This window comes from Vespula vulgaris, chromosome 1, assembly GCF_905475345.1.
Source record: "Vespula vulgaris chromosome 1, iyVesVulg1.1, whole genome shotgun sequence".
In the NCBI taxonomy this organism is placed as follows: domain Eukaryota; kingdom Metazoa; phylum Arthropoda; class Insecta; order Hymenoptera; family Vespidae; genus Vespula; species Vespula vulgaris.
In genome coordinates, this window is record NC_066586.1 from 8,264,825 (window position 1) to 8,290,722 (window position 25,898).

At 32.9% G+C, this 25,898-nt stretch overlaps 2 protein-coding genes across 3 annotated transcripts in view; both read left to right on the top strand.

Annotated features, from left to right (window-relative positions):
- Positions 1 to 12,722, top strand: part of LOC127072519 (myb-like protein Q) — a 34,324-nt gene extending 21,602 nt beyond the window's left edge. For both annotated transcript variants that reach the window (XM_051012967.1, XM_051012977.1), the window contains exons 3-4: positions 1,464 to 2,638; positions 9,040 to 12,722. In XM_051012967.1, coding sequence (XP_050868924.1) covers positions 1,464 to 2,179 — 716 coding nt within the window. In that variant the 3' untranslated portion in view covers positions 2,180 to 2,638; positions 9,040 to 12,722. The remainder of the gene's footprint in view (positions 1 to 1,463; positions 2,639 to 9,039) is intronic.
- Positions 12,723 to 17,000: 4,278 nt separating this feature from the next.
- LOC127072305 (tRNA dimethylallyltransferase) overlaps positions 17,001 to 25,898 on the top strand; it is a 104,125-nt gene continuing 95,227 nt past the window's right edge. Inside the window, exon 1 of the mRNA XM_051012655.1 lies at positions 17,001 to 17,268. Coding sequence (XP_050868612.1) covers positions 17,146 to 17,268 — 123 coding nt within the window. The 5' untranslated portion in view covers positions 17,001 to 17,145. The remainder of the gene's footprint in view (positions 17,269 to 25,898) is intronic.

The following is a 25,898-nucleotide window of genomic DNA, read 5'->3' on the forward strand; positions in this document are numbered from 1 at the left end:
TTAACGCTAATAAATGTAGATGTTCGATGAGTCTCGTGATATAATTGACTGTCATTAAAAGGTTATAACTATAATTAAGCGTGGTTATTGTAATCGCTTAGAATGAATAAGACGTGAATTGACGTGGAAAAGCATTCGCCTAGTTTGTTTCCGTTCGCACGAGAGATCCATTTCCAAAAATTCATAGTGCCTACGTCATCGGTTAAACGTTTCCGCCTTTTCTTTCTGAAAATCGTCTGTGTTACGAAATAGTTCAGGTCGTGGTGTCAGGGTGACCGAAAATATAATACCGAATAATCATCTACTCAAATTGATGCATGTAGTAGTACGTCGAATTTAAATACCAAACGTGATGTCATCTGTTTTGGACATAGCGCACGTGTCGTTTCTTCTTTTTTTTTCTTTTAAGTAAATACCGTTTTTACGAAATATTTAAAAACGTAAAATTTGAATATGAATAATCTCGTTTATCGAATCATCGAACTTTTTCCTCGAGATAACTATCGAATTAGCATTCTCGGTTAGAAACGATTGATAAGATTTTCTTTAATGAGAGATACCGAATTTGTGGAATTAAAAAAATGAAAAAAATTATCAGGGAAATGAATGTGATGGGAGGAACGTACTTTGAATTCGGCCTTGACAGAAGTCATCATTGTTCGTATCCGGGTTTGTCGAAGAGCGAAAAGGAAAGAAAGAAGAGAAATGGAGAGCAATCTAGACCAACCGGATTTCCAGCGATTGTATGAAACGTCAGAGGAATACAGGAACGCCTACATTCTCTTTTCTCTCTCGCTCTCTCCCTCTCTCATTGTCTCTTCTTACTCTTTCCTAGAAGGTCTCCTTGACCAGCACGTGGCATCGTTCGCCTTGTCAAAGGGTGTCCTTGCTTCTAACGGTTTAGTTCGTGACTCATCTTGAACTCAAGAGAGTCGATTATGCGTTTGCCCTTGCAAACGACGGGAGTCTTCAGATAAAACGTTATCGAACATCCGCCGAATGACGATTATGGGCGCCATGTTTCGGGCCGGACGTTGCTCAAAGTCTCATTTTTGGCTGTGCCAAGTCCTCCCGTGGAGAAAGAATGAGAGAAGGAGAGAGTGAACGGTCAAACGATCGTTTCCGCCGCTCGGAGCTGACCTTCGCCTTGATCGTAAGAAGGGTCGAGGGAAGTGACTTGGCTAGCCAATTAACGGGTTCGACTGCGGTCTCTGACCGCAGCTGGGTGATAATGGCTTTTCGAAGTATCCCGAATCGATGGTCCTGTATTTTCGAGAGTTTTTCGTTAGCCTGAAGTTTAATAAAAACTACTGATAATTATTTTGTTGAAATATTTAGACTCAACAATGAAGTATTATTGTATTATCGTTTTTCTCGATTCGAGTAAATACTGTTGTTAAATCGTTCAAAATATTCACGAATTTATTTTACTAATCAATCTTGTTACAATGTTTCTGTTACAGAAGAAGAAGAGATCGATGTAGTGACATTCGAGAAGCCTTGCCGAGCGAGCAATTTAGCTAACAAAAATGAACAGCAGCATCAACAGAATAACCACCATCACAATCAACAGCACCAACAACAACACCACCACCACCACCACCACCACCAACAACAGCAGCAGCAGCAGCAGCAGCAACAACAGCAACAGCAGCTGCAACGTCCACAGCGATCAACAAATGTGAAAGAAAAGAAAGGCACGATGGCAACGACGACACAAGCACCCAGACCACGAGGCAGACCGCCTGCAAATGCTACGACACGAAAACGAAATCTGACGGCTAACGTTGCTGCAGTCGATAAACAGACCAAAAGAAATTGTACCAGAAACACCCAGCGAAGAAAAAAGACAACGAAGAGCAAAGGTGGTGCGGGCTCGAAAAGCTCGTCCGAAGATGAATTGGATACCGAGAAGAGGAGCCTTCATAACAATATGGAACGACGGAGACGAGTCGAACTTCGACATTTCTTCGAGGATCTTCGTCGTTTAGTGCCTGCTGTCGAATTTAAAGAAAAAGCAGCGAAAGTGACGATTCTGAGACAAGCTGCACTTTTCTGCGATATTCTCGCTCATTCATTCATCAATAATCAGATTAAGATTTCTGAATTATCGAAGGAACAGATACTACTGAGGGCTAGGCTAAAATATCTTAGATATAACCTTGCTCGAAGGCGTTAAAAGGGATTTTAGAAAGAAGAAAAAGGAGTTTGCAAAAAGAAACAAGAGAGAGGAATCCCAATCGAGTTATTAATCTCGATATGAACCGCTCACATTTATAAACATTACTACATATACATATATATGTATTCACATTTTCGTCACTACACGTATACATTTATCAACATAGAAATGCAACTTGGCTAAAAACGACGACGACTACGACGACGAAGAGAACTACTATACACAACTACGACAACTACGACGGATCTTTCGACCTTCCCACGTGAAAAGAGCATCCATCAAACTCGTTCCTTTTACTGAACATACTTCGAGGAATGAATCATGAACTTAACTGATGGAGATAACGATCGCGAGTGAAGGTTTATATCATCAGCCACCAGGACCCACGCATCTACGTGGATACTTAACGTGTCCAATTCGATCGGCGATTTTTTTCAAGAAGGACGCGAAGAAAACGTACTTCTTTGTTTGTTTGTTTGTTTGTTTGATTTTTTTTTCATTTTTTTTTTTAAATCATAGAAGATATAATAAGCGTGGGAAGATGCAGGCGTTCCGGAGACGTTTTCGTTTTGTTTTTAATATTCGTCTTATTTAGGAAATTTTCATAAAGAAGAATGATCGAAATAGATAAGAAAGCAGACGTAAATAGTATACGGAAATTCGCGATAGACAAAACACAATTAAGGAACTCGCACGACTTAGACGTATTTTGTACTTTTTTATTTATAACTTCGCTTCGTGTATCGTTCCTTATAGAAGTGATAAAGGTGGATAAAGATAGAGATAGAAGGAAAGAGACAAAGATAAAGAGAGAAAGAGAGAGAAAGAGAATGGTAGAGACACATGCGCATGTGTCGCTCGTATCTCGATGTTCCTCGTTGGGAGTATTCTGTTCGTTTTCAAAGGCGCAACGTTTGTTAACATTTTTTTGTTTGTTTTATTTTTATTTTATTTTATTTTATTTTATTTTATTTTTTTTTTTTTTTAAATCTTTTCTACCCGATTCGACGGACGAAACAAAGACATCTGGTGTGTATGCCATCCTCTCGGTAAGTCCGCGAATATTTTTTTAACATGCGCCGAAAAATGATCCCAAAAAGTAGAAAGAAAGAAAGAAAGAAAGAAAAGAAAATACGAGAAGGAATAATATCTTTCGTCTAACGATCAAAGAAGATAAATGGTAACACGTTGGTACATTGTGCGGTTTACGCACAGGCTTACGTATTTTAAAACGCTGAGATTGAACGTCTCTAGAACGCGACTAGTTTTAATTTCCCTAGTTTAACGACGTAAATAAAGTGTATAGCGCGTACGATTATGAAGAGAGCGAGGGGGCTTATCAGGATTATTATTAGTCAAACGTTTGCTACCGGTTAATCCCCTCCCCCTTTTACTATCGTGTTTCTCCATTCCTAACGACTGGGGATTGCGATCTATCGAACCTCTATGTATGTAGATACATACAGTGGAGTTGGTAATTGATTCCAACTCAGCTCTAGATTTTATTTTATTGAAATTAAAATTTTTGAGTATTTAGAGGAGGAGGGAGAGGAGATAGGAGGGGCTGTCCGGTAAAAAAGTTCTTCTCTACAACTTCGTCTATTCTCTTGGAGCTGTTTGAAATACAATCTCAAATTTCTTTTTTTTTTCTTCCTTTTTTTTTTATCATATTTTTTTCTTCATCGATAGAAATAATTTTGGATTCGTAATAGTTAAGAAGATTCATATTGTTCTATCGAGAGTTATTTCGTTTGTCAACGAGAAGGTAAACTCGTAAATCTCACTCGTTCTCTTTTGACAGTTAAGAAGAGCCAAAAGAAAGCAAATTGATCAGTTGTTAGATCGAAATGGTTTTTTTTTATGGCACACGACGTTCGATTGGATAGAGATTAGATTCTTGCACCCGTTGTCTATCTTCTAATTCTACCTTTCTATATGTATGTATGTATTTGTATATATATATATATGTGTATATATATATGTATATATATACACACATATACACATATATATATTTGTATACTATACAGTCTATAGTCTTTGCTATTTCGTAGCGTCTCGACGGATTTCTTATTTCTTCGCTTTCTTTATATATATATATATATATATATATATATATATATATATATATATATGTATGTATGTATATATCGTAGTAGTATTTCACTCGAAGGCCCTTCCGAATTCATTTCTGGGACACCCAAAAATCGCACTTTTCTTTTTTTCATCCCTATTCTACTTTATTCCATGAAATCGTCTCTTCTGAAAAGGTTAAAAAAGGAAGGAAGAGAGATAAAACAATTTTCATAGTATATAGTTTCTTCATGCATATATACATATATATGTATATATAAATATACAATATCTCGATCGATGTTTTTCGTATGGGTGCAATAAAACGAACAACAAATTAAAGATTCCTAAATGGAACAACTAGATGGATCGTATTTGTTTGTTTGTGGCTTTGTTTTTCTATTATTAATTCTAGGAATTGATTGTTATAACGATCGAGATGTTTACCGTAGGGTGTTTGTAACCAGAATCGGAAGGTGAAAACGGGATCGAACGATTTTTTTTCTACACTCGATCCCGTTCGCAAAACGAGTATTCTTTAGCTTGGCTTTGATTCCGTCGGGATGATATCCGTGTGTCTAACGAGTTTCTTCATCAAACTTTCGTCGTATCTTCTTTATAGTCTACTTATTTTCCTTCGTCGAATAAGTTCTTTACGCGCGCAGGGACTTTGTTAGGATTAGAAAGATTCGTCGAGTTGCACTAAAGTACGCTTTTTAACGTATATACATATACATAACAAATCGTCGTCGTTACGTGTGTATGTATATATATATATACATATATATATATATAATATACATAACGTATGTAATGTACATAGGAAGATCTCTAAACGAGAAACGCGTGCATATAAACGTAAGTTACTTCCATATATGAATATATATAAATATATATATATAAATATATATGTTAGTATATATATTTATATATACTATACGTACGTAGGTAAACATATATATGCATATATATACATATATACAATGGGTTATTACGTATGAATGAGGAAATGAGAGAGAGCGAGCGAGAGAGAGAGAAAGAAAGAAAGAGAGGGTGGAAGTGAAAAAGAGAATACGACATAACCATTAACTATTGACATTAGTTAGTTCGATACGCATTAATTAATATTATTATTATTATTATTGTTATCGGTTTTTAGTTCGTCATAGGCGCTTGCTATCGCTGATTATATCCATACTATGAATATTATTTACTGCTAATTTTCGAGTCACGGTGGTATAAGCGATTGTGCTAATCCTATAAGATTTTCAGGGGGAAAAAAAAAGTATATTAATGGATATCGTATTAGAAATTAAGAATTGACGCGAAAAGAAACATAGATGAACACACAAATGCATAGACGTATACATACACACACACACAAACATACACCGACAATTTATACACAACGATAGTTAGATAAATTCAAGAAACGGAAGAGCGCGCGGTTCCCTTTACAAGAGGGAAGGAGAAGAAGCAACATAATGTGTTCATTACATTGTAGGTAACAGTATTTCTTTATATAATATATATATATATATCTATATATATACAATACATATATTCATAAGCTTTTTACAAAAAAAAAAAGAAAAAGAAAAAAAGAAAAAATAAGAAATAAGGAAAGAAACGAGGGAAAAGACGACAGATTGTTTTCGAGGAACGCCAATGTAATATGCCACATGTATACATATACACACAGATGCGCGCGCGTGCACACACATATATATAATATACATCAATCTTCTTACGTATGCATACACATAAACGAGAGAATAAAAGTGAAAAAGAGACATAGATAAGTAATAGAGAAAAGGCCAGGTGTAGACTAGTGGAGTAAGTAGTGCTAGTGGTTAATGACTGTGAGAGAGGATTAAAATTTAAGATGACGAAGGGTGATCGTGTGTAATTTCGTGGTGTGCTAAAGGGGGCGGATGAATGGTAATGGAAGAAGAAGAAGGGTAAAGGGAGAAGAAAGAGAGAGAGAGAGAGAGAAACGATTAGGAGAGTCGAGTGCGCACGTGCGTCGTAAAATAAAGTCTCGAAAACTTTTGACGTTTGCGACGCTTCATATACACACGCTTACGATTAACACACATACACATAAATACACGTTTGCATACATACACGGGTATACGTAAATTATGGGCTAATTATCGGTAGAAAACGAATTGCGACCTAAGTGCTTCGGATATTATACATACGTACATACATACATACATATATATAACTTGTACAGGGCAAGTGTTTTTAACGGGGTGGCGGTTACAGCTTATAGGAAAGGGATGTAAAACGACGATAAAATAATTCGTTGCCGGGAAAAAGGGAATAAGAGCGCGAGGGTCTTTGAAAGAATTACGTACACCGAGCATTTACATATATAGGGTACATAATACATAAAACGCAGTTTGAATTTCGAAGGAAATATTTGAAGGAATCGCACCGACGCTTTTGATAAGCCGCGATCATTTTTTTTTCGCGGCCACTGGCACTTGCTATATTTTTGAAAGACTTTTGTACTTTATTCCACGTTACGATAAAGGGCTGTTGAGCTTTTTTAGAGAACGAGATAGGATCGGGACTCTTGTATAATAAAATATCGGATCTCACTCAGGATAATAATACGCGCCTTAAATCCGTATCTGTTCTTTGTCGGTGAAATGAAAAGAGAGAGAGAGAGAGAAAGAGAGAGAGAGAGAGAAAGAGAAAAAGAGAGATAAAAAGAAAAAAACGAATAAATACGACATGCGAGAGAAGAAGTAGGTTGTGTAGTAAATACACGATTGTAGTTTGATTGCGAAGGAAAGAATATAACGTTTTAGGATGGAAATTCCTATGATAAATGGAAATCATCCCTAAATAATCTTTCTATCGAATAAATAGTAATGTTGAAACTATTCGAAAGCGCTTCGCAGTATAAAGTTTCGCAGTAGCAGTTCGTTGGCATCGTTCCCTTTTATTCTTGCTTTTTGGAAAATACGATCAATCTATATAGCCTTTTTTGTATCTGTGCCAGATACATTATCTATCCACTTCTCTTCGTCCTAGATTTTCGTCGCAGCGCTATGAATAAGGATATGTCGGTAGTTCGTGAAATTTTATTAAAACGTGCCACTGATGATACCTATTTTAGAAAGAAAGAAAGAAAGAAAGAAAGAAAGAAAGAAAGAAAGAAAGAAAGAAAGAAAGAAAAAAAAATCATAGCTAGTGTTTGGCGAGAATATCGAAAGAGGTGATGGATTTTTAAAAGAACGATTCATTAGATATCGAAATAAATCTGATGATTTTTATATACTCTCTCTTACATTCGCTTTGCACACGTATTTTTCGTTGAAACCAAGAACAGAAAAGAAAGAATGAAAAAAAAAATAAGTAACAATAATAGCGCTGTCTTCTGCGTCCATCTTTCTCATTTCTTCTTCCACAAATTCTCCACAAATCGACAATGATTTTTCCTATCTTTCAAAATTCTATTTTACTATTTTTACCGACAAGGTCCTCATCTACCACCCACCCTTTCCTGGATCAAAGAATAAAATCTTTTTTTTATCTTGAATAAAGCAAAGGATTTTATTCTTTATACGAAACGATGAATATATATAGAACACACCCGCGCACACCTACACACACATACATATATACACTGTACATTATGTACATAAGTACGTATATATATATATTATACCCACACACACATATATATATATAGGATACGATTACAGGAAACTCGACTATGTATACCTCGCAATAGTGGTCGTCTTTTTTTTTTTGTAAGATATAGATAAACCCTTAACGTTTATTTTCATTTCGGCGATGCCCTTTCTTTTCTTGTTCTTTTTTTTTCTTTCATTTTTTTTCCTCGTCTTTTTCCTTTTCTTCACTCGCTCGTGCGTTCGGCCTGTGAGTTCTCTATATCGTGCCAAATCACGGGAGAAAGGAAGGCGAAGTAAAAGGGATATGAAAGGGACGAGAGTTCGTTGTATATTGTAGGGTGTATTTTTCTCTCTTCCCTTCTTTGTTCTTCCTCTTCTTTTTCGTCTTATTCTTATTCTTATTATTATTCTTAGTCTTTTTTTCTTTATTTTTTTAATCGACTGGAGTTTTAGGCCTTAGCAAATACTTTTTCAACGGATTTTGCTCAGAGAGAAAGAAAGAGAGCGAGAGAGAGAGAGAGAGAGAGAGAGAGAGAGAGCGTGAGAGAGAGAGAGAGAGAGAGAGAGAGAGAGAGAGAGAGAGAGAGAGATCGAGAGAGAAAGAGTGTGTGTATTCTAGCGGATTTTGGGGGACGTTTTATCATTCTCATATTTTTTTCTTTGCTTTTGATAACATTACACATATATATAATATACATATATAAACATATATACATATATGTACATATATATATATATATGTGTATACGATCTATCCTTCTTTTCTCTCTTCTTTACAAAAATTTGAGTTTTAATTAGAGATTTTCGTCGATGTGTCCACATGATTTATTCGAAAAATGGGATGAATATTCCTCTCTCCCCTCTTTTTTTTTTGTATATTTTAATGAAATAAAAACGAATCGTCAAATGCGTAAAATCGTTTATGGATATCTTACTTGTGGACACGTCGATAGATTTCACAAGTGTTTTCGATCGTATCGGTAAGAAATTACGTGATATTCGATTTCTCTTAGATTAATTACAAACTTATTAGCGTACGAAAAAGCGGATGTGATCTTTGTTCTTAATTCTCTTCGATTTGATCTTACATACGAAACATAATGAAATATTAATATTGTTTTTTTTTCGCAGAGATCGAAGCGTTATCGATGAAAAAATAAATTTGTACAAAGATAAAAAGTACAACGACAGATGACGCGAAGCCCTTTCCGTTTCTTTGTTTTATAACTTCCATGGTGTCTTTTCTTTTTTTTTTCCTTCTTTTTTCTGATCCGATTTTTAAACGAAAAAGAAAAAAGTATACAATATATATGAAGCTTATTCAAAACATCGATTTTCTCGTACCTCAGGATGGATCCCCTGATCCGCTGGTGTCTTGAAAAGAATGCAAACGTACCTGCTAGCTATATAAACATTTTAAATAATAATAGATTACTGTAATAACACGAAGGAAGTGGTAAGGAAGATTAACGCATTTGAACAATGACGTGAGCGTTGGTTCAGGATTAGAATCATACGGGGATGAAGATATTTTCGTTGCCGTTAGCGATGAAAAAAATGACACAGAACGGTGATGATGTTTCCTTCATTCTCGATGAATTATTATAGATATATGTTATAGATACGATTCTATGATTGATATATATTATATGTATATATATAATACACATACACTAAACACACACACACACATACACAAATTATAGACACGCATATATATCATATATGACTCGTAAGGATTCGTTTCCATCGTCGCTTATGATCCCTTTCTATTTTTGTTTGTTGTTTTTGAATTTTTACTGATCGTAACTCAGACGAGGCTAATTGGCCTTTAATATCTTTTTATTTTATTTTTTCTCTATCCTCCCCTCCTGCACTCTCCATATTATTCTTATACGACAAATTATTTCGTCCAAATGCATTTTCTTCCAGTTCAGATAATTTTCTTCTTTAAAGAAGCAAGTCGAGCCCTTCTACTTTATTGTTTACATTTTTTTTTCTTTTTCTTGTTTCGTATTTTCTTTTTGAGAGAATCATAGATTTTTGTTAGAACGACGCGACTTGTGGAAACGAATCGTACGACTTTTTCTTGTAAAAAAACGTGTATTATACACATAACATACACACACATAACGCGTATATGTATACCCTTTACTCCCGACCCGCGTACATCGTAGGCGGATATTATTCTTCACCTTCTCTTTTATTTTTTTTTTCGATTAAGAAAGCAGAGGTGGATGGTTGCGACGACGAGTGCTTCGCACGCGGGCTAATAAGAAATTAAACAACAAACAAAAAAAAAAACATTTTTACGAATGATAGAGTTTTATAAAAAGTGTACATAAATAAATATATAGTTTGCTATACGAAACTGTGTATAGTTGTTCTGGACCTTAATTAAAGTTAAAATAACGAAGGAACGTGAGAGAGATAATGGAAGAAGAAGAAGAGTGGAAGGCAAATAAGAATTATTAGTCGTCGAGCGAGAATTTATCGATTGCGAAGGAACGCTCGATGCTCGATTAACGACGGTTGTTCACGTAACATTAGGTTTTTTATTCAGAGCAAAACAATATTTTTTATTTGTCCCTTTATTTTTATATGACGTTGCTACTGAAATAAATAGTAAGCGATAAATAAAAAAAAAAGAAAATAAATAAAAATAATAATAAAAAAAAAAAAGAAAGAAAGAAATAAAGAAAATAGAACTTTTCTACGACGAAACATAGTTTGAGAGTATTCATGTGACGTCAACGACATAGAAAACAGATTTTTAAGGAAAAGCGCAAGAGAGCGAGAGAGCACGAATTTACGTCTGCAGCGAGAGGTAGATAAAAATAATGAATCAATGAAACAAATAATAACGTTATAGCGTAACGATTACCCAGGCACATGAATTTTTTAACTGCGATAAACATGTATATGTATTATATACATACAGGTAGATCGATAGAATCTCTTATTTTTGCAAGAAAAAAACCGTTCCAAAAAGAAAAGATGCAAAAAATATATTGACGTTCACTCGACGACGAGAAATTACACGGATTATATAATAATACCCAAACGTTTCCTATATCATTCGTTTTTTTTTTCCTCCCCTCTTTGATTATCATATTAACGCTTACTCGCCAAACGTATTTCGGTTGTTCCGAATATTTTTCTTTTCTTTTCTTTTCTTTTGTTCCAATGCTTTAAACTCGTATGATAACGGCGTATGCGACCGTGTGATTCTTCGTCGTGAGAAAATGAGAACGAGCACCACAGAGACTTCGCCGCTTTAATAAAAGGGATCGCGTCGTTTGCGCCTCGTTAGTCCGCTAAAGAACTTCTCATTCGAATAACGAGCTTAGCATGTATTGCCGCTTCGATACCCATTTTACAAGATTTTTGCTTTTCCTTTTTAACATATAGATTACGGCACCGCAGGAGGACTGTAGAGAGTTCGAACACGTCGATCCCCTATTCAGTGTACCTATACCTCGAAGATTGTTAAATTAAAAATTAAAATAGAATTTAAAATGATTCCGCTGGATCGTTCCTCGATGTACTCCAATCGAAACATTCTCGTAATTGTTGTTGTTTTTTCTTTCCTTTTCTTTTTTTTCTTTTTTTTTTTTTTTTTAGAATAAACTGCAAGATTTTTTCGTTTGGAAAACATCGAGGGAGCTTTCAGAAACAGCCTAAAAAGTCACCCTTGTACAATTGCTACCGATATTATATACATAATTACTAATGGTAATAATAATCTAATGAATAGGCACACGCGCAAACAGACTAAAGGGAATCGGTCAGTTCAGGCACAGTTTTTGAATGCTGAGAGGGTATATATACATATATATATATATATACGTATATATATTATACATATACGTATATGTATGTATATATATATATATATATATGTATGTATATATATATATATATATAAATAGTTATAATAAATGGAGAAGTAATATTTATGCCAGAAGTTAATAATATTTAGAAGTAATATTTATATCTCTACACTCACTATATCTACATTATATACAGCCCTCGCCGTTTTTTGTAGGATGAAGTAGAAAATTTTGTATAGGTCAAATGAGTAGGAGGGAGGGGTGGATGGTAAAAGTAAGAAAGAAGCGAGAAGAAATGTGGAAAATAATTGCTTAATTATTTGTTGTAACATGTAGGTTCTATAACCGGAAAACCGAATGAAAGACATATGACAATTCTGTTGTACTTAAAGGTAAACAAAATGAAAAAAAAAAAAAAGAATTTTTTCGTTGTTATATTGACATTTCCTCGTTATGATCGCGTGCGGCGGTGCGTCAAACTTCAAAATTCGTTTTACAGGAAAATCGAGGATAAACCAAAAATAAAAAAAATGAACACAAATAATAAAATGTATGTATATCGTTTTTTGTTTATGCAAGATCAAATTTTATACTTCGATCGGACGGAAGGAATTGTACTCGTTCGCCGATTTTTCTAATGATCTTGCAAAGCGATCTTTTTTGACGAATGAGATCGTTAAAAAGGATGTTTAATTATTATAATTACTATAATCATTATTATAGATTTTGTTTAGAAATCAGAAAGCGTAAGGACTGAGAAGAGAATTTGAAAGAGAGAGAGAAAGAGAGAGAGAAAGAGAAAGAGAGAGAACGAGAGAGAGAAAGAGAGAAAAAGAGAGAGAGAGAGAGAGAGAGAGAGAGAGAGAGAGAGAAAGCGAGAATCCTCGATGTTACTTTTTTTCAGGAAAGAGAGCCAGACAGTTCCTTAATGTTTATATTTCAAATTATCTTATTATATGAATAAAGTACTATATCATTTAATTCGTGTTATCTCATCATTATTTGTCTTATCACCATTAGAACCATCCTGATCCTACGTAATTATAATTTTGATAACACCGAACTCGTCATGGTTATGCAGAGGATGAACAATACGTTTTAATAAATCTTTGATCAATAATAATGTATTCATTTGTCATTTGAATTCAGACGAAATTAGAATCGATTGAGTTCTACCGTAATACGCTTTGTTCTTGCTTCGTAATAAATATAAAGTGTATACGTAGGAGTATAAGCGTAGGTAAGTATTCATTTAGCGATATTTAGTTATGACGTTTCACAGTAAGATCAACGACCCAACCAGCCTTTATTTCGGCGGTTGAATTAATTCAACGTCGTAAAGACGGATATAACTCTGTGGATGCAACCAGCGTAGTATTGAAGTGCCTGACCAACGAGGGAAATTTAATGGCAGTTTGTACAATGAGTAGGATGACATATCAAAAAAGAAAAAAAAAAAGAAAGGAAGAAGAAGGATTGAACAATTGAAGGGGAACGAGAATGAAATGATTAAACGAAAAAGTTATCACTTTTGGATTTCTGATGAATTTTTCTAATACTTCCTTACTTCTCTTCTTTTCTTTTCTTTTTTATCTAACTACTTCATGTGTCCTCGTAGAAATTTCTCAGCATTGCTTCGTTCGGCTTCGTGCCGCGATTAGGCGATTAAATGTGAGAATTATGGAAAGCAGAGGGCTAGGCCGTCGTTGTTTCGTCATTGCTAATAAAATTGAACGACGGGTATCACACATCTCGTGAGTATTTACGTACATCTCTTCGATGGGTTCGACCAACGACGCAACCTTTGTTACGCGTAAATTTAGCGCACGACGTCTGTCTCGATCGTTCACCGTCTTACGATCTATTACGAACGTTTTCTAATTTGCATCTTGTGAATGTCTGCCAAATTATTTTACGCATCCTACGAAATAATTTTTGGACATGTATTAGAGTTTAAATTCGTGAAGAACCATGTTAAGTGTTAAAATTTTCTCGTGTCATTTTATTATTATTATTATTATTATTATTATTATTACTATTACTATTACTGTTACTATTATTACTATTATTACTATTACTATCATTATTATTATTATTATTATTAAAAATAAATTTTATCGTTATTATAAAGAAACTTTTTTATCATCATTAGAAAGTCAAAGGATAGAAGGATAGAAACGAATAGCAAAATCGTTTCACGCTTCGATTACTGACCTGAATAACGATAAAGGAAAGGATCTATCTTATCTAAGAGAAGTTGCGAAAGATGCTGAATAGATAGCCTTCATCGACTCCGGTAAGAGATAATTCGATAGATCGGAGATACGCCAATGAGATTTCGAAAGTACGAGGGCATTGACTGATAGAATAATCAGTCCGTTACGTGGTACTTGCGGTTGCGTCGGTTCTTCTTATCTCATCGGTCGCTAATCAAAATGTTTTTGGCGGTAAAATCTTGTGTCATTCACGGATTTCTTTAGCTCTGACTTTTAAAGACCCGCTATATCACGCGACATTATAAGGATTTATATTATTTGTATTATTATGTATATTACTTTTATATTATAATTAATGTACAATACACACACACACACACACGTATGTATGTATATATGTTGTACGTTTTTATATTACATAACATTATTGTATTATTCTCGACGTTACGTGGATCATCTTTTTAATAGCATAATTAATTCAAGTCAATTCGAAAAATTCGACCAATTATTACTTCACCGTTATAACTTCTCCGTTCACGTTGTAGGAAACTCATTAGAGTCACGATTGATCGTTTGAGGGAAAAGAAAGGAGAGAAACGTGAAAGAAATCTTTGCTAATATAATGAGTTCGTTATCATTCCGTTATCGCTTTGTACATCGGAAATATGCCGAGTTTGTCTTCGTTCGCGTCAAAACTTTGCGAAAAGTATGACTTTTACAGAAAGAACTTTTCTGAAAGTTCCTTTAACCGAACGAATGCTTGTACACGACGACATTTCGATTGATAAAATATTAAACGGCGAATACTTTGCTAGTAGGAGGATAATTGATATTCGGCTCGCGTGACTAAAAGTGCGATGATAATTAAAACGTCTTGCATAAAGCGTCTGACCGACGATTCTGCTCATAGTGGAACGAACTCACGATTATTTCGATCGCGTTCCCTTCCTCTCAAAATACATATATTCTATAAGCGTATTTTTGTACGCGCGACGGTAACCGATTCATTCAGAGCACCCTATAATTAAATTACGTTCGCTAGAGAAATTGGTAAAATCGGAAATCGATCATTTATCTCTCGAACGAACGTAAATCCGTTTATAAATACGTTGCAAACGTTTTGACGCCTTGCCAAAAAGCCTAGTTTAATTTGTTCTATCCGTTAACAACCCCATAAAAATTCATTGGACTTTACATCGAAAATTTTTTCAGACGGATAAAGTCATTTATATTCGACATTAATGATGGCATAATCCAATGATAATTGTAAGCCATAATTTAAATTCATTCATCACAAATCGTTTGCCGGTATTTATCATCGAAGCTGAGAAAATAAATTGAATATCATTGAAATATAAAATACTTACTTGGAAGGCGATTTGTAAATTTTTATTAAAGAGATTGTGTTTAGTAATATTTTGTAAAAATGAATTAAAGATAAAGTCAAAAACACGTATTCATTTTATTCATTGTACGGGTACGCATATATAAGTAGCTATATACATACATACAAGGTATAGATAATAAATGAACTCTCGATGACATTTTGAATAAACGCATGCAACTGACCTTTAAGGTCAGTTATCCGCACGTGCTAGAAATACAGACGTTATATATTCGAGAAAATGAATATCATTTTTCGTTATAATTTCCGTGAATCAGACGAAATTTATGTCGTCGGTGGTGCAATCGTTTCGAACGGATTCGAGTAATACGAGACAGAGATAGATAGAGACTAGACATATACATAGAAAGATAGGTTGCAAACAGTGTCATCAATGACGTGGCACGAGGATGCGTTGAGTCCAATTTATTTTTGTAACGAATCATTTACATCGTGATATACGTTTATTTAAAGAATCACATTAGAACGAGTTTAGATTTTTGTCGATCATTATCGATAAATTCGCAAGATCTGACGAACTTTGTGTATAATGTGAAACAACAATTATTTGTTTGTTCTTCTTTGTTTCTTTCTTTCATTATGATTGTCGTTGTACATCGTAGATATATGATTTCATAGTGACGAGACGTAAGAGTTAATAAACGTATGTATTTATACAAATTAAATCCCTAAAATCGAATGTTATATTATAGAATTTTATTTAACATATACCGTAAGAGTAAACAAAATTTTTGTAATTCTTGTGGGTATTTAATAACTTGTGCCGAGATATACGTACATTGTACATAAATACGTAATACGATTTATCGTTATTCTTTGGGAAAGTAACTTGTGTAGAATTTTTTAAAAGGTTTTATTACGTTCGTCTTTAATATTATAATTTTATATTACTGATAAAAGGTGTTTGTATTTGCAATTATATAAAAACAAGATCGAGACGATTCTAAAATTTACGATATGACACTTTTCGCATATCAATTTTATACGCAGACTGATCCGTAACTCAGTTGACAAAAATCCATTATTATTAAATAGGTTTATTTATTAAACAGATTTAATTTAGAAATGATAAGCTATACAGATAACATTTAATACAAGAAGACTGTAATAACGTGTCACTAATTTACATTAGACGCGAAGAGTGCTTTACTTGATTTTTAATGCAAAAATGAGATCTATACATAAAAATAGAATCAGTCTACGTTGAATGTCATTTATACGATTTAATGTTTGTAAATTAAACTTGTTTACAGCAATAATGTATTTTTGTCAATCGACTAATAATCCATATTTTGTTTGGTTCCATTAAAAATATTTTTAGGAAAACAAATTAGGACGGTCGATAAAAAAAAGAATTAAACGGAAATCCTTTTTAATGTCTTAATTATAACTTATAAATTATATATATATATATATATATATATATATATGCAGACAGAAAGATTCGTATAATAGTTTGTTAATTAAAAATAAATAAAAAATAAATTACCTTCTAATTTGCGATATTAAAAAATTTTCTTTTCGTAATTTTGTATTTACTTAATCATAAGCTGAATAAAAGATTATAAGATTCATCTATCATAAGACTTTAAGAGCGTAGAATTAAAAAGAAAGCGTGTATACGCTAGAAACGAATTTGAAAAGAAGCGCGCTTGGATCGTGTACTGTGAATCGCATACCATCGTGTCTCGGATAGACGGAACGAGTGGAACTGTGTGGAACGCTTGGTACGAGGACGCGCGTGCGCAGTAAACGAAATAGAAAGATTCACGAGAATAGTGAGATGGAAATGTCGCGAGTGCCAATATTAGTGATTTTGGGCTCAACTGGCTCAGGAAAATCGAAACTTGGGATCGAATTGGCACGAAGATTCTGTGGGGAAATAATATCGGCGGATAGTATGCAGGTGAGTGATCGAATACTTTGTTTTTTTCGACAATGTAAGTAAACGACCAACGTGAAAAGGTTATGTCGTCTTCTTCTTCGATTTTACGTGCTTCGTATCTTCGATTTTTTCCACTTGTTGTTTTCTTCTCGTTTCTTCTCGTTTCCTCTCGTTATTCTCTTTAAACACAGTTGTGTGTTACGAAGAAAGAACTACCGTGTAACTTCGATTAGCAAGGACAACATTCTCCTCGTGAAGTAACGAGCGCGTATCTACGACTGAATACACATGTGTTCGTGCATGCTTGTGTGTGTGCGTGTGCATATAATGCGATAGCGTGGCGCGTGTGATACACACGCGTTGATTTTTTTTTATTACGTACGACGTCCACGTTTCGTGAGATACAACACGATACCCTTACGTTTTGTTTTTTCGTTCGTCGTTTCTTTTATTTTTGTATTTTTTCTCTCTCTCTCTTTTTTTTTTTCGTTTTTGTTATCGTAAGTGAGACGCTATGAATTAGCATTAGTGGACGAGCTATGAAATTTTAGCTACAAAATTAGTCGTAGGAATATTTTTCTTCTGATTACAGGAACTGATACGTTCGGATGGATATTAATATTTTTTTTATTATTTATTATTTTTACATAGTTTGTAATTAATGAATCTTAATGATTTTTTTGTTTTAAATCATTACGTTCGAGCTTGTTGTTGTTGAGCTTGTGGCTTAAAAAAATTCGTTATTTTTTTTTTTTTTTGTAAATTCTTCGAATACTTTGTTGAATTAATATAATATCAGAGATTCCTTTCTTTCCTTTCCTTTCCTTTTGTATCATCTTTTGAAGATACTCAAGCGTACGCTTTCAGTTATTTGCTTATGTGTTTAGGCACAGCCACGCGGAAGTGGCTCGCTCGTAATTAGAAGTTCGCTCAAAAGATGTTTCTTGTGGAACAAATGGTTGCTTGGATTAAACGTACGACTGATTTTTCGCTTCTCTAAACGTCTTTTAATGCGAAGTTTATTAATAACCCTCGTAAAAGTATTTCTATGGTTAAATTAATGTTCCTACGAGGTCGTAAAGTTTTAAATATAATATTTATAAATATAACATTATCTGGTATTAGCTCATCTCGATATAATCGGCTTTATGAATCGACGTGCTTAGATAAATAATAAATTTGTCGTAATAAATTTATTGTTATACATCGAACGAATACGTAGAAAGGATGATTTAAATATCGAATGAACGTAAATATCTCGTTCGAAATGTTATAATAGAAAAAGATTAATGATTGTACAATTAACGCGATTAATTTTTACATTTGACTTTTTGTAACTTTTTGATCTTCTGTTTTGAAAAGTTGGAGTTAATTCTTTATTCGCTTTTATTATTCCAATTGGCAATAATCCTACCAATTGCATCTTTTTTGTTTATTTTCGTTTATATTCGCATATAACATAAGATTTAGAAATATTTTTTATTTAAAATTCATAAAAATTATTTGGAATTGTTAAATGTATTTTTTATTCATATTTTATAGTACGATAATTTATGGTATTTATATTTTTTAGTATATACGGTAAGATGGTTGATTTAATTTTTTAATCGTTTAATGTATGATTTATTTTCTCTATTTTGTAAATGTACTTTCAGGAAAATTATATTATAAATATTAGCTATTTAATAAATAATCAAACAGAAATAATCAGAAAAATTTGTTTATTATAATGTTTTTCTTCCCTTATACAATTTAATGAAATAATAAATTGTTACATTAAATCATTATTTAATTATTAATTTGTAAATGTAAATTATTATTAATAACCATTAATTTAATAAAATGTTAGATTGTTACATTAAATTATTGTTTAATTATTAATTTATAACTGTAAATTATTATTAACAATTACTAATTTAATAAAATGATAGATTGTTATATTAAATTATAAATTAAATTCTTTTATTAATTTATTAATTTATCTTTTATTAATTTATAAATTAAATTATTATTAATAATTATTAACTTAATAAAATAATAAATTGTTACATTAAATTAGTAATACGTTGTTATTATGGAATAAGGGTTAAAATTTTATTAACGTTAACGACATTTAAGAATCAAAATGATATTTTTCTTTGTGTTCCTAGTCGAACAAAGATATTTCTCGCGGTAGACGCACGCGAACAAAGTAAGGATTTTCGAGCAAGTAGTTGCTTCTCGGTTTTCGTAACGTCACGAGACCTCATACGCACGGAGAATGTTTAATGCCGTTTACGCTGAGTCTTTGAGAATTCTGACATGAAAGGACGCGAATAAGTTGAAAACAGAGTGGAATTTAGCCGTGAACTTGGCCGGTCGTTCGTCTCTCATTTTCCCTTCTCTTCTGACTCGCCTTTGTCAGCTTTCGCATTCGCTAAAACGTCCAAATCATTTGTACTACGATCGAGACGAAAATGTCGAGAGAGAAACAGAGAAAGAGAGAGAGAGAGAGAGAGAGAGAGGAGAAAGAGAAAGAGGGAAAGATAAAGAGAGAGAGAGAGAGAGAGAGAGAGAGAGAGAGAGAGAAAGACCAACCAAGGCCACGCGTGGGAGTGCCCGATGATCTTCAATTTTTTTTTCTCTTTTTTTTTCTTTCGATATCTTCAGATATTTCCTTGCATGATTTCATCTATATTATTTATATTTGTTCTAGGTAAAAAATAATATTTGCTGGAATATTTTCGAGTACCTATCTATTAGAAATTTTAGAAAATATTTAATTTCTTCTGAAACGATATTTTCTTCTCCCTTTTTTTTTGTCTTTGTTTTTTCATCTTTTATGAAAAAATGAATCTAATTTAATGATTAATCATATATATGGTTTCATTTTAAATAGAAAAAACGAAGAAAAAATATTTGTAAAGTATTTTGTGTGTGTGTGTGTCTGTATATACATATATATGGAACAAAATATATGCGAACAAAACTCGTTGACACGTTAAAAAAAAAAGAAAGAAAAAAGAAAAAAAAATGAACGTATGAATATAATACGTGACTGTGTTCTTGAAGAGGTTAATTTCTGTTCTTTTCTTTTTTTTTTTTCTTTTATCATTTCTTTTTTTTCGTTCACGTGATACTACTAGTATCTCATATCGGATATGGCTCACTTTAAAAACGACGAGAAAAATTACGGATGAAATTCTCGCACGTCGATATAGTGTATAGATTTTTCTTGATTGTCGGGTATTTGTGCAACATAATACTTTAATTTTTCTACGTATAGTATCACTTTCACTGGTGGCATTTGAAGGGCTTCTAGCTCGTCTCCACCACATCGTCCTCGACTTCTTTTATTTTCCTTCAACTTGTCGTTTTCCGAACTGTCGACATGTAATACGAGGATATGTTGAAAGCTGAACGTTACTAGGAAATTATTGTAATGAACGATTTGACATAGTCGATTTTGACGGCGTATTTAGGAACGAATTTGCAAATAATAGTGTATAAGTTACTCGCGCGATATCAAAGCCAAATTCGCATTAAATCATATGTAAATGAGGGATACATTATATATATATATATATATATATATATATATATATATATATAATTCAGATAATAAAAATTCATTCATCTATCGTATTTAGAAAGTTATGAAAATTTAATTGGCTTTCTTTTTATTTTTTTATTTTTTTTTATCGAAATACAAACAGGTAGATGATTATAAACATTGTTTAATATTAAATCTGTAATTAGAGAAGTTTGTTAAAAAAGATCTACTTTTGACTTTTTTAATAACTTTTTAGAGATACATATTTTAAGTTGATATTTAATAAAAAAAAAATTATATATATATATACAAACGTTTAATTTTTCACATGATTATTTTTCTAATGACGATGTTGCGTTCGTTCGCTCGCTTGATCACGGGCGCACGTAAAGCACGAGTTTATTCGCCTGCATAAATCACGTGTTCTTTCGAAATCAGAGCAGAATCTTCTTGTAGAAGTCGTTTCTCTTGGGCACGACCATGCGATCGCTCTTCTTCTGATCGTACGTGTGTACATAAGTATAACGAAAGGAGGAGTAGAAGGAGGAGGAGGAGGAGGCCACGTGTACTTTTTTCGTCTACCCACACGCGCGCCGAAAAAAGATATCTCTGCAAATTTCCGCGCGGGCAAAACGCCACGCCCGAAAACGTTGCCTTCTATTTCTTTTTCCTCTTTTAATTTTTTCTCCCACGTGAAAAAATTTTGACCACCCGGTCAGATTGGCAGGACAAAATTTAACTTGACCAATTGTTGTCAATGATATATGAAATTCTATATTTTTTCATTAATATTATTTTGTATCGTTATCTTCATACATAGCTATGTGATATATATTTATTATAATAAGGAAAAAATGTAGAATTTCGTTTGATATTATCTATTTTGTATTATTCATTTTGTACACTGAAATATCTATGAAACATTCCTTCTCCTTCTCTGCTTCTTTGTGTGCATGTAACATAACATAACAACGTAACATATGTTATATTAACAAGCAATGATAATAATTCTTTAGCACGAGATGTCCTTCTCACGATTATGATTTCATCGAAGAATATTTTTGAAATTTGTTTTTTGCTATTGCTAACGACGTATGATATTCGTACGTATTATTAAAATATAAACATTCTGTATATATCTATATCATAATTGAATCATAATCACATGAAAAAGGCATTTTGTATTAAGACATTGAAATTGTCTGTTATTGCTAATAATATCAAAATTACAGACAGTCCATATAATTTTTTATTTAATAAAAATCTTGTTAGAATATTTCCTAGAATTCTCATTTAATTTTCGTCTTTCCCTTTTTTTCTTTTTTATTATTAAAGCGGACACTCTTCTTGCAAGACAGCAGACGCCCCTGACAAGAATCTCTCATGGGGATGCTTAGACTGGCAAAACGTGATTTTGAGAGCGGCGATAAATTGAATTATGTTTTTTGGAAGGAAAAAAAATGTTGGCTGAGGAAAACATACGTTGAGATAATATTTGTAAATTAATTTTTCGTGATAAAAAGGATAGGAATTCGATGTGGAAAAATTGATAATATTTAGACGTTAACTAGAGATGAGTATTGCGAAAGAATAGTTTTTTTTTATCAGATCGAATGGAATCTTTTCTCTTCGAAAGAATTCGTGAAATAGTATTTTATCCGAGTCTGTCTAGCCAACAGACTATAAACGATCGTGCGTAGTAGTAGTACGCATGGAATATTCAACGCGTAGAATTTTAATGTCGCGCTGAAGTTTCCTAGAAGATCGTACGACGTCATGGTACTATTTTCTCAACAGGAGATTCGTTCTTTCGTAATTTTAATTCGTCGATCTTTTCATTATCTACGATATAAATTCCATATTTTAAGCAATTTTTTTTTCTTCCAACATTTCCTCTTATTAATCGTCTTACCATTTAAATTTTTGGAAAGGACGATTGATACTCGGTATATATATATATATATATTCTTTCCTAACGAATCTATGAAATTATAGTTAAGAAATTGTTAGGTAATATGAAAAAAGTGTTCGTGATATTAATTACGATAGACCTAAGGTATATTATTGATTTCATCTGTTACATTTATCGTGAAATTTTTACAACCTAGTGAAAATTACGTAGATCAAATGGGGCTCGATCAAATCAAGATCGAGAGAGAATGAGAAAAATAGAGTGAGCGACAGAGAGAGAGAGAGAGAGAGAGAGAGAGAGAGAGAGAGAGAGAGAGAGAGAGAGAGAGAGAGAGAGAGAGAGAGAGAGAGTATATGTGAGAGAAAAAGAGAGAGAAAGAGAAGGAAATAGACATGAGAAAGTGAACGTTGGCGCGAAACCTTCTATTAAATACGCGCCGCGGGAGTTTAGCAGTGTTCGCGTAAGGGAGCATGAAAAGATAACAATTAGTTAACAATTTGTGGAACGGGCAAGCGTCGTAGTTCGCATAGTGGTATCTCGTTTTCTAGCTGGTACCGATAGAAACGGGTAATTGCTGGCGGTTATAATAATATTAACCGGTAAGGATCTCTTTTACATCGCCTCTCCTCGTGGAAAATGGAGCGTCACGATTAGATACTCGATCTTTAATAGATATTCTACATACATGACGCGATAGATAGTAATAGCACGAAAAAACGAGAAAATCGAAGAGAAGGCTGCTGGGTGGATAACGATCCAATAAACTCTAACATTCTTTTACTTTCATGTAGTGGGTCGAGTCGAACACCCACGACGAGCAAATAGTTCTTTTTTCTTTTTCTTTTTTCTTTTTTCTTTTTTCTTTCTTTTTTTTTTTTACGATAAGCGAATAAATTTAGTTTAATTTTATAGCCGCGATCGGCTGAAAAGAAAAAGGAGAGATAATTTGATCGAATAAATTTTAATACTTCCTTCTTTCTTTTTTTTTGTTTTTTTTTGTTTTTTTTTTTCGGCAGACAAATCGAAATAACTTTTCGATTTTATTTTTACGTTAAACCTCTATAGCGTCATATAACTTTCAAGTCACACGTTCGTATATCTGTATTTTTTTTGATTTTATTTTATTATTTCGTCATAAAAGCATCACGGTTCGTTCATATCTCGAAAGTTAATGTTTACTAAGTACACACATACACACATATACGTATATATGTGTTATTTATATTAAAGTACATATGTATAGGTATATAGTATGTCTCAGTTATGTTGAACGTCTAAATTATTTCTATCGCTTTTGAAAATAAGAAAAAATGACTAAGAGGAGTTTATGTAGCTTCAGGGCGTGCATCTGGCGATGATAAAAAATATCCCCTCAAGATCATTTTGAATGCCATTTCAAGGTCATCATCATTTTCTTTTTCATATTAACATCTGTTCTTTATAATGTGGCGTTGTAATAGACATCAATCTAGTGACCTATGATACTATGACCTTCGCGTGTCCTTATAAAAAAAAAAATTCACGAAAGATGGATATCTGATGCATTGCGTGAAGTCGAACGTCTGTCATATTGAAACCGCATTCGATGTCTTTGATAAAATGTCTTTTAACAGTCTAGGTAGCTCATCGGTTAAAAAATTTGTATATTTAAATTGTTATCGACAAAAAATGATTTAATAATTATATGAATTATTTGCATCTACTACTTAATATAGTGCAATATTATTAAGATATAAGATAATTGTTATACTTTGAGTTTTACTTTAAGTTTTTCACATAAGAACATTTTTTGTTCGACAAAAAACGATTGATTTGTAAAGAGTTAACTTTATTAAAGTTTCTTATTAAGAGTCGAGAAACAGATGATTCATTCGTTTTTATATTTTCGCACTTATGTAGTATTTATAATTTTCTTGCGTTTAGTTTGCTTTTTTTTTCTTCGAGCGAGAAAAGAAAGAAACTAAAATTTTCCGATCGACAAAGTATTCTTCTTCTTCGACCTTGGCACAATGACGCGCACGAAGAGAAAATATTTGATTATGAAAATTCATGGACATTAATGTTCTGTTGCGAAGCGTTCCGTGTACTTACTCGCGAAATGTGTTCTGTAGTACGATACTTATTAACGTACACGCATACTTAATTTTTTTTTCTTTCTTTATCGATAAGACAATGTAACTCTCACTGAGTTTCTCAATGTCTCTCTCTCTCTCTCTCTCTCTCTTTCGTGAATCAATCAATGTTACTTCTGAGACAGCAGATATTTTATAATAAGGAGTGATAACAAAAAGTAAAAAAAAAATTAATTCTCCGTAATTTAATTTTTTTTTTATTATTCAAACACAAATAATGTAATGTAAAATTTATACCAAGTATAACAGTATTGATATGTGAATGATGATTAATTTTGTGATCGAAAAAAAAAAAAAGAAAAGAAAGAAAGAAAATGAAATAAGATATATGAACGTGTTCAATTTCGAAGTTAGATTGCATTATAGAGGATTAAAAAAGAATTAACGAAAAATGATAGAGTGGATTATATAGAGCTGAATCGATCTTTTCTTTCATTAATTTTCCAACATTTTTTCTTCTGTCGAATATATCAGCAATCTGAAAACGATTGGAGGTTTGTAGAAAGCGTATGATTCGTTGCTACTTTAAATAGACGAACAGATATATCTGTTCGATAATTAACTAAATGAGTACGTGTCATTCCCGCTTTCGATCGACAACGTGGTCAACGCATGAGGAGTAGGAGTAGTAGGAATGTGGAGTAAAGAAAAAGAAAAAAAAAAAAAAGAAAAAGAAAAAAGAAAAAAGAAAAATGTTGGGGCGCGTGCGCGCACACACCGGTCCTTTCGTTGCCCTTTAAATTCTCGCCTATCCAGGGGCGTGTCAATGTGATAGTGGAATGTTGAAGGACCCTGAAGGCACGTTTCGTTAAGACGGTCACGTGCTATTATTACTGTTGTTTCTATCTCTCTAATTTCGTTTCTATTTATTCTGGAGCAAAAGGAAGCAACCATGATGGTCGTTGAATTCGAAATAGTTGACCTAATATTTATCGAAGGATTCGTCATATCGAAATTTTGCTATTATGTACTTTAATGTTCCTACGCGTTAAATGAAAATTATAATTTATATATATATATATATATCTTTTTCTTGATATATCGTTCTTGAAGTGCGTTGTCCAAATTTTGCGAA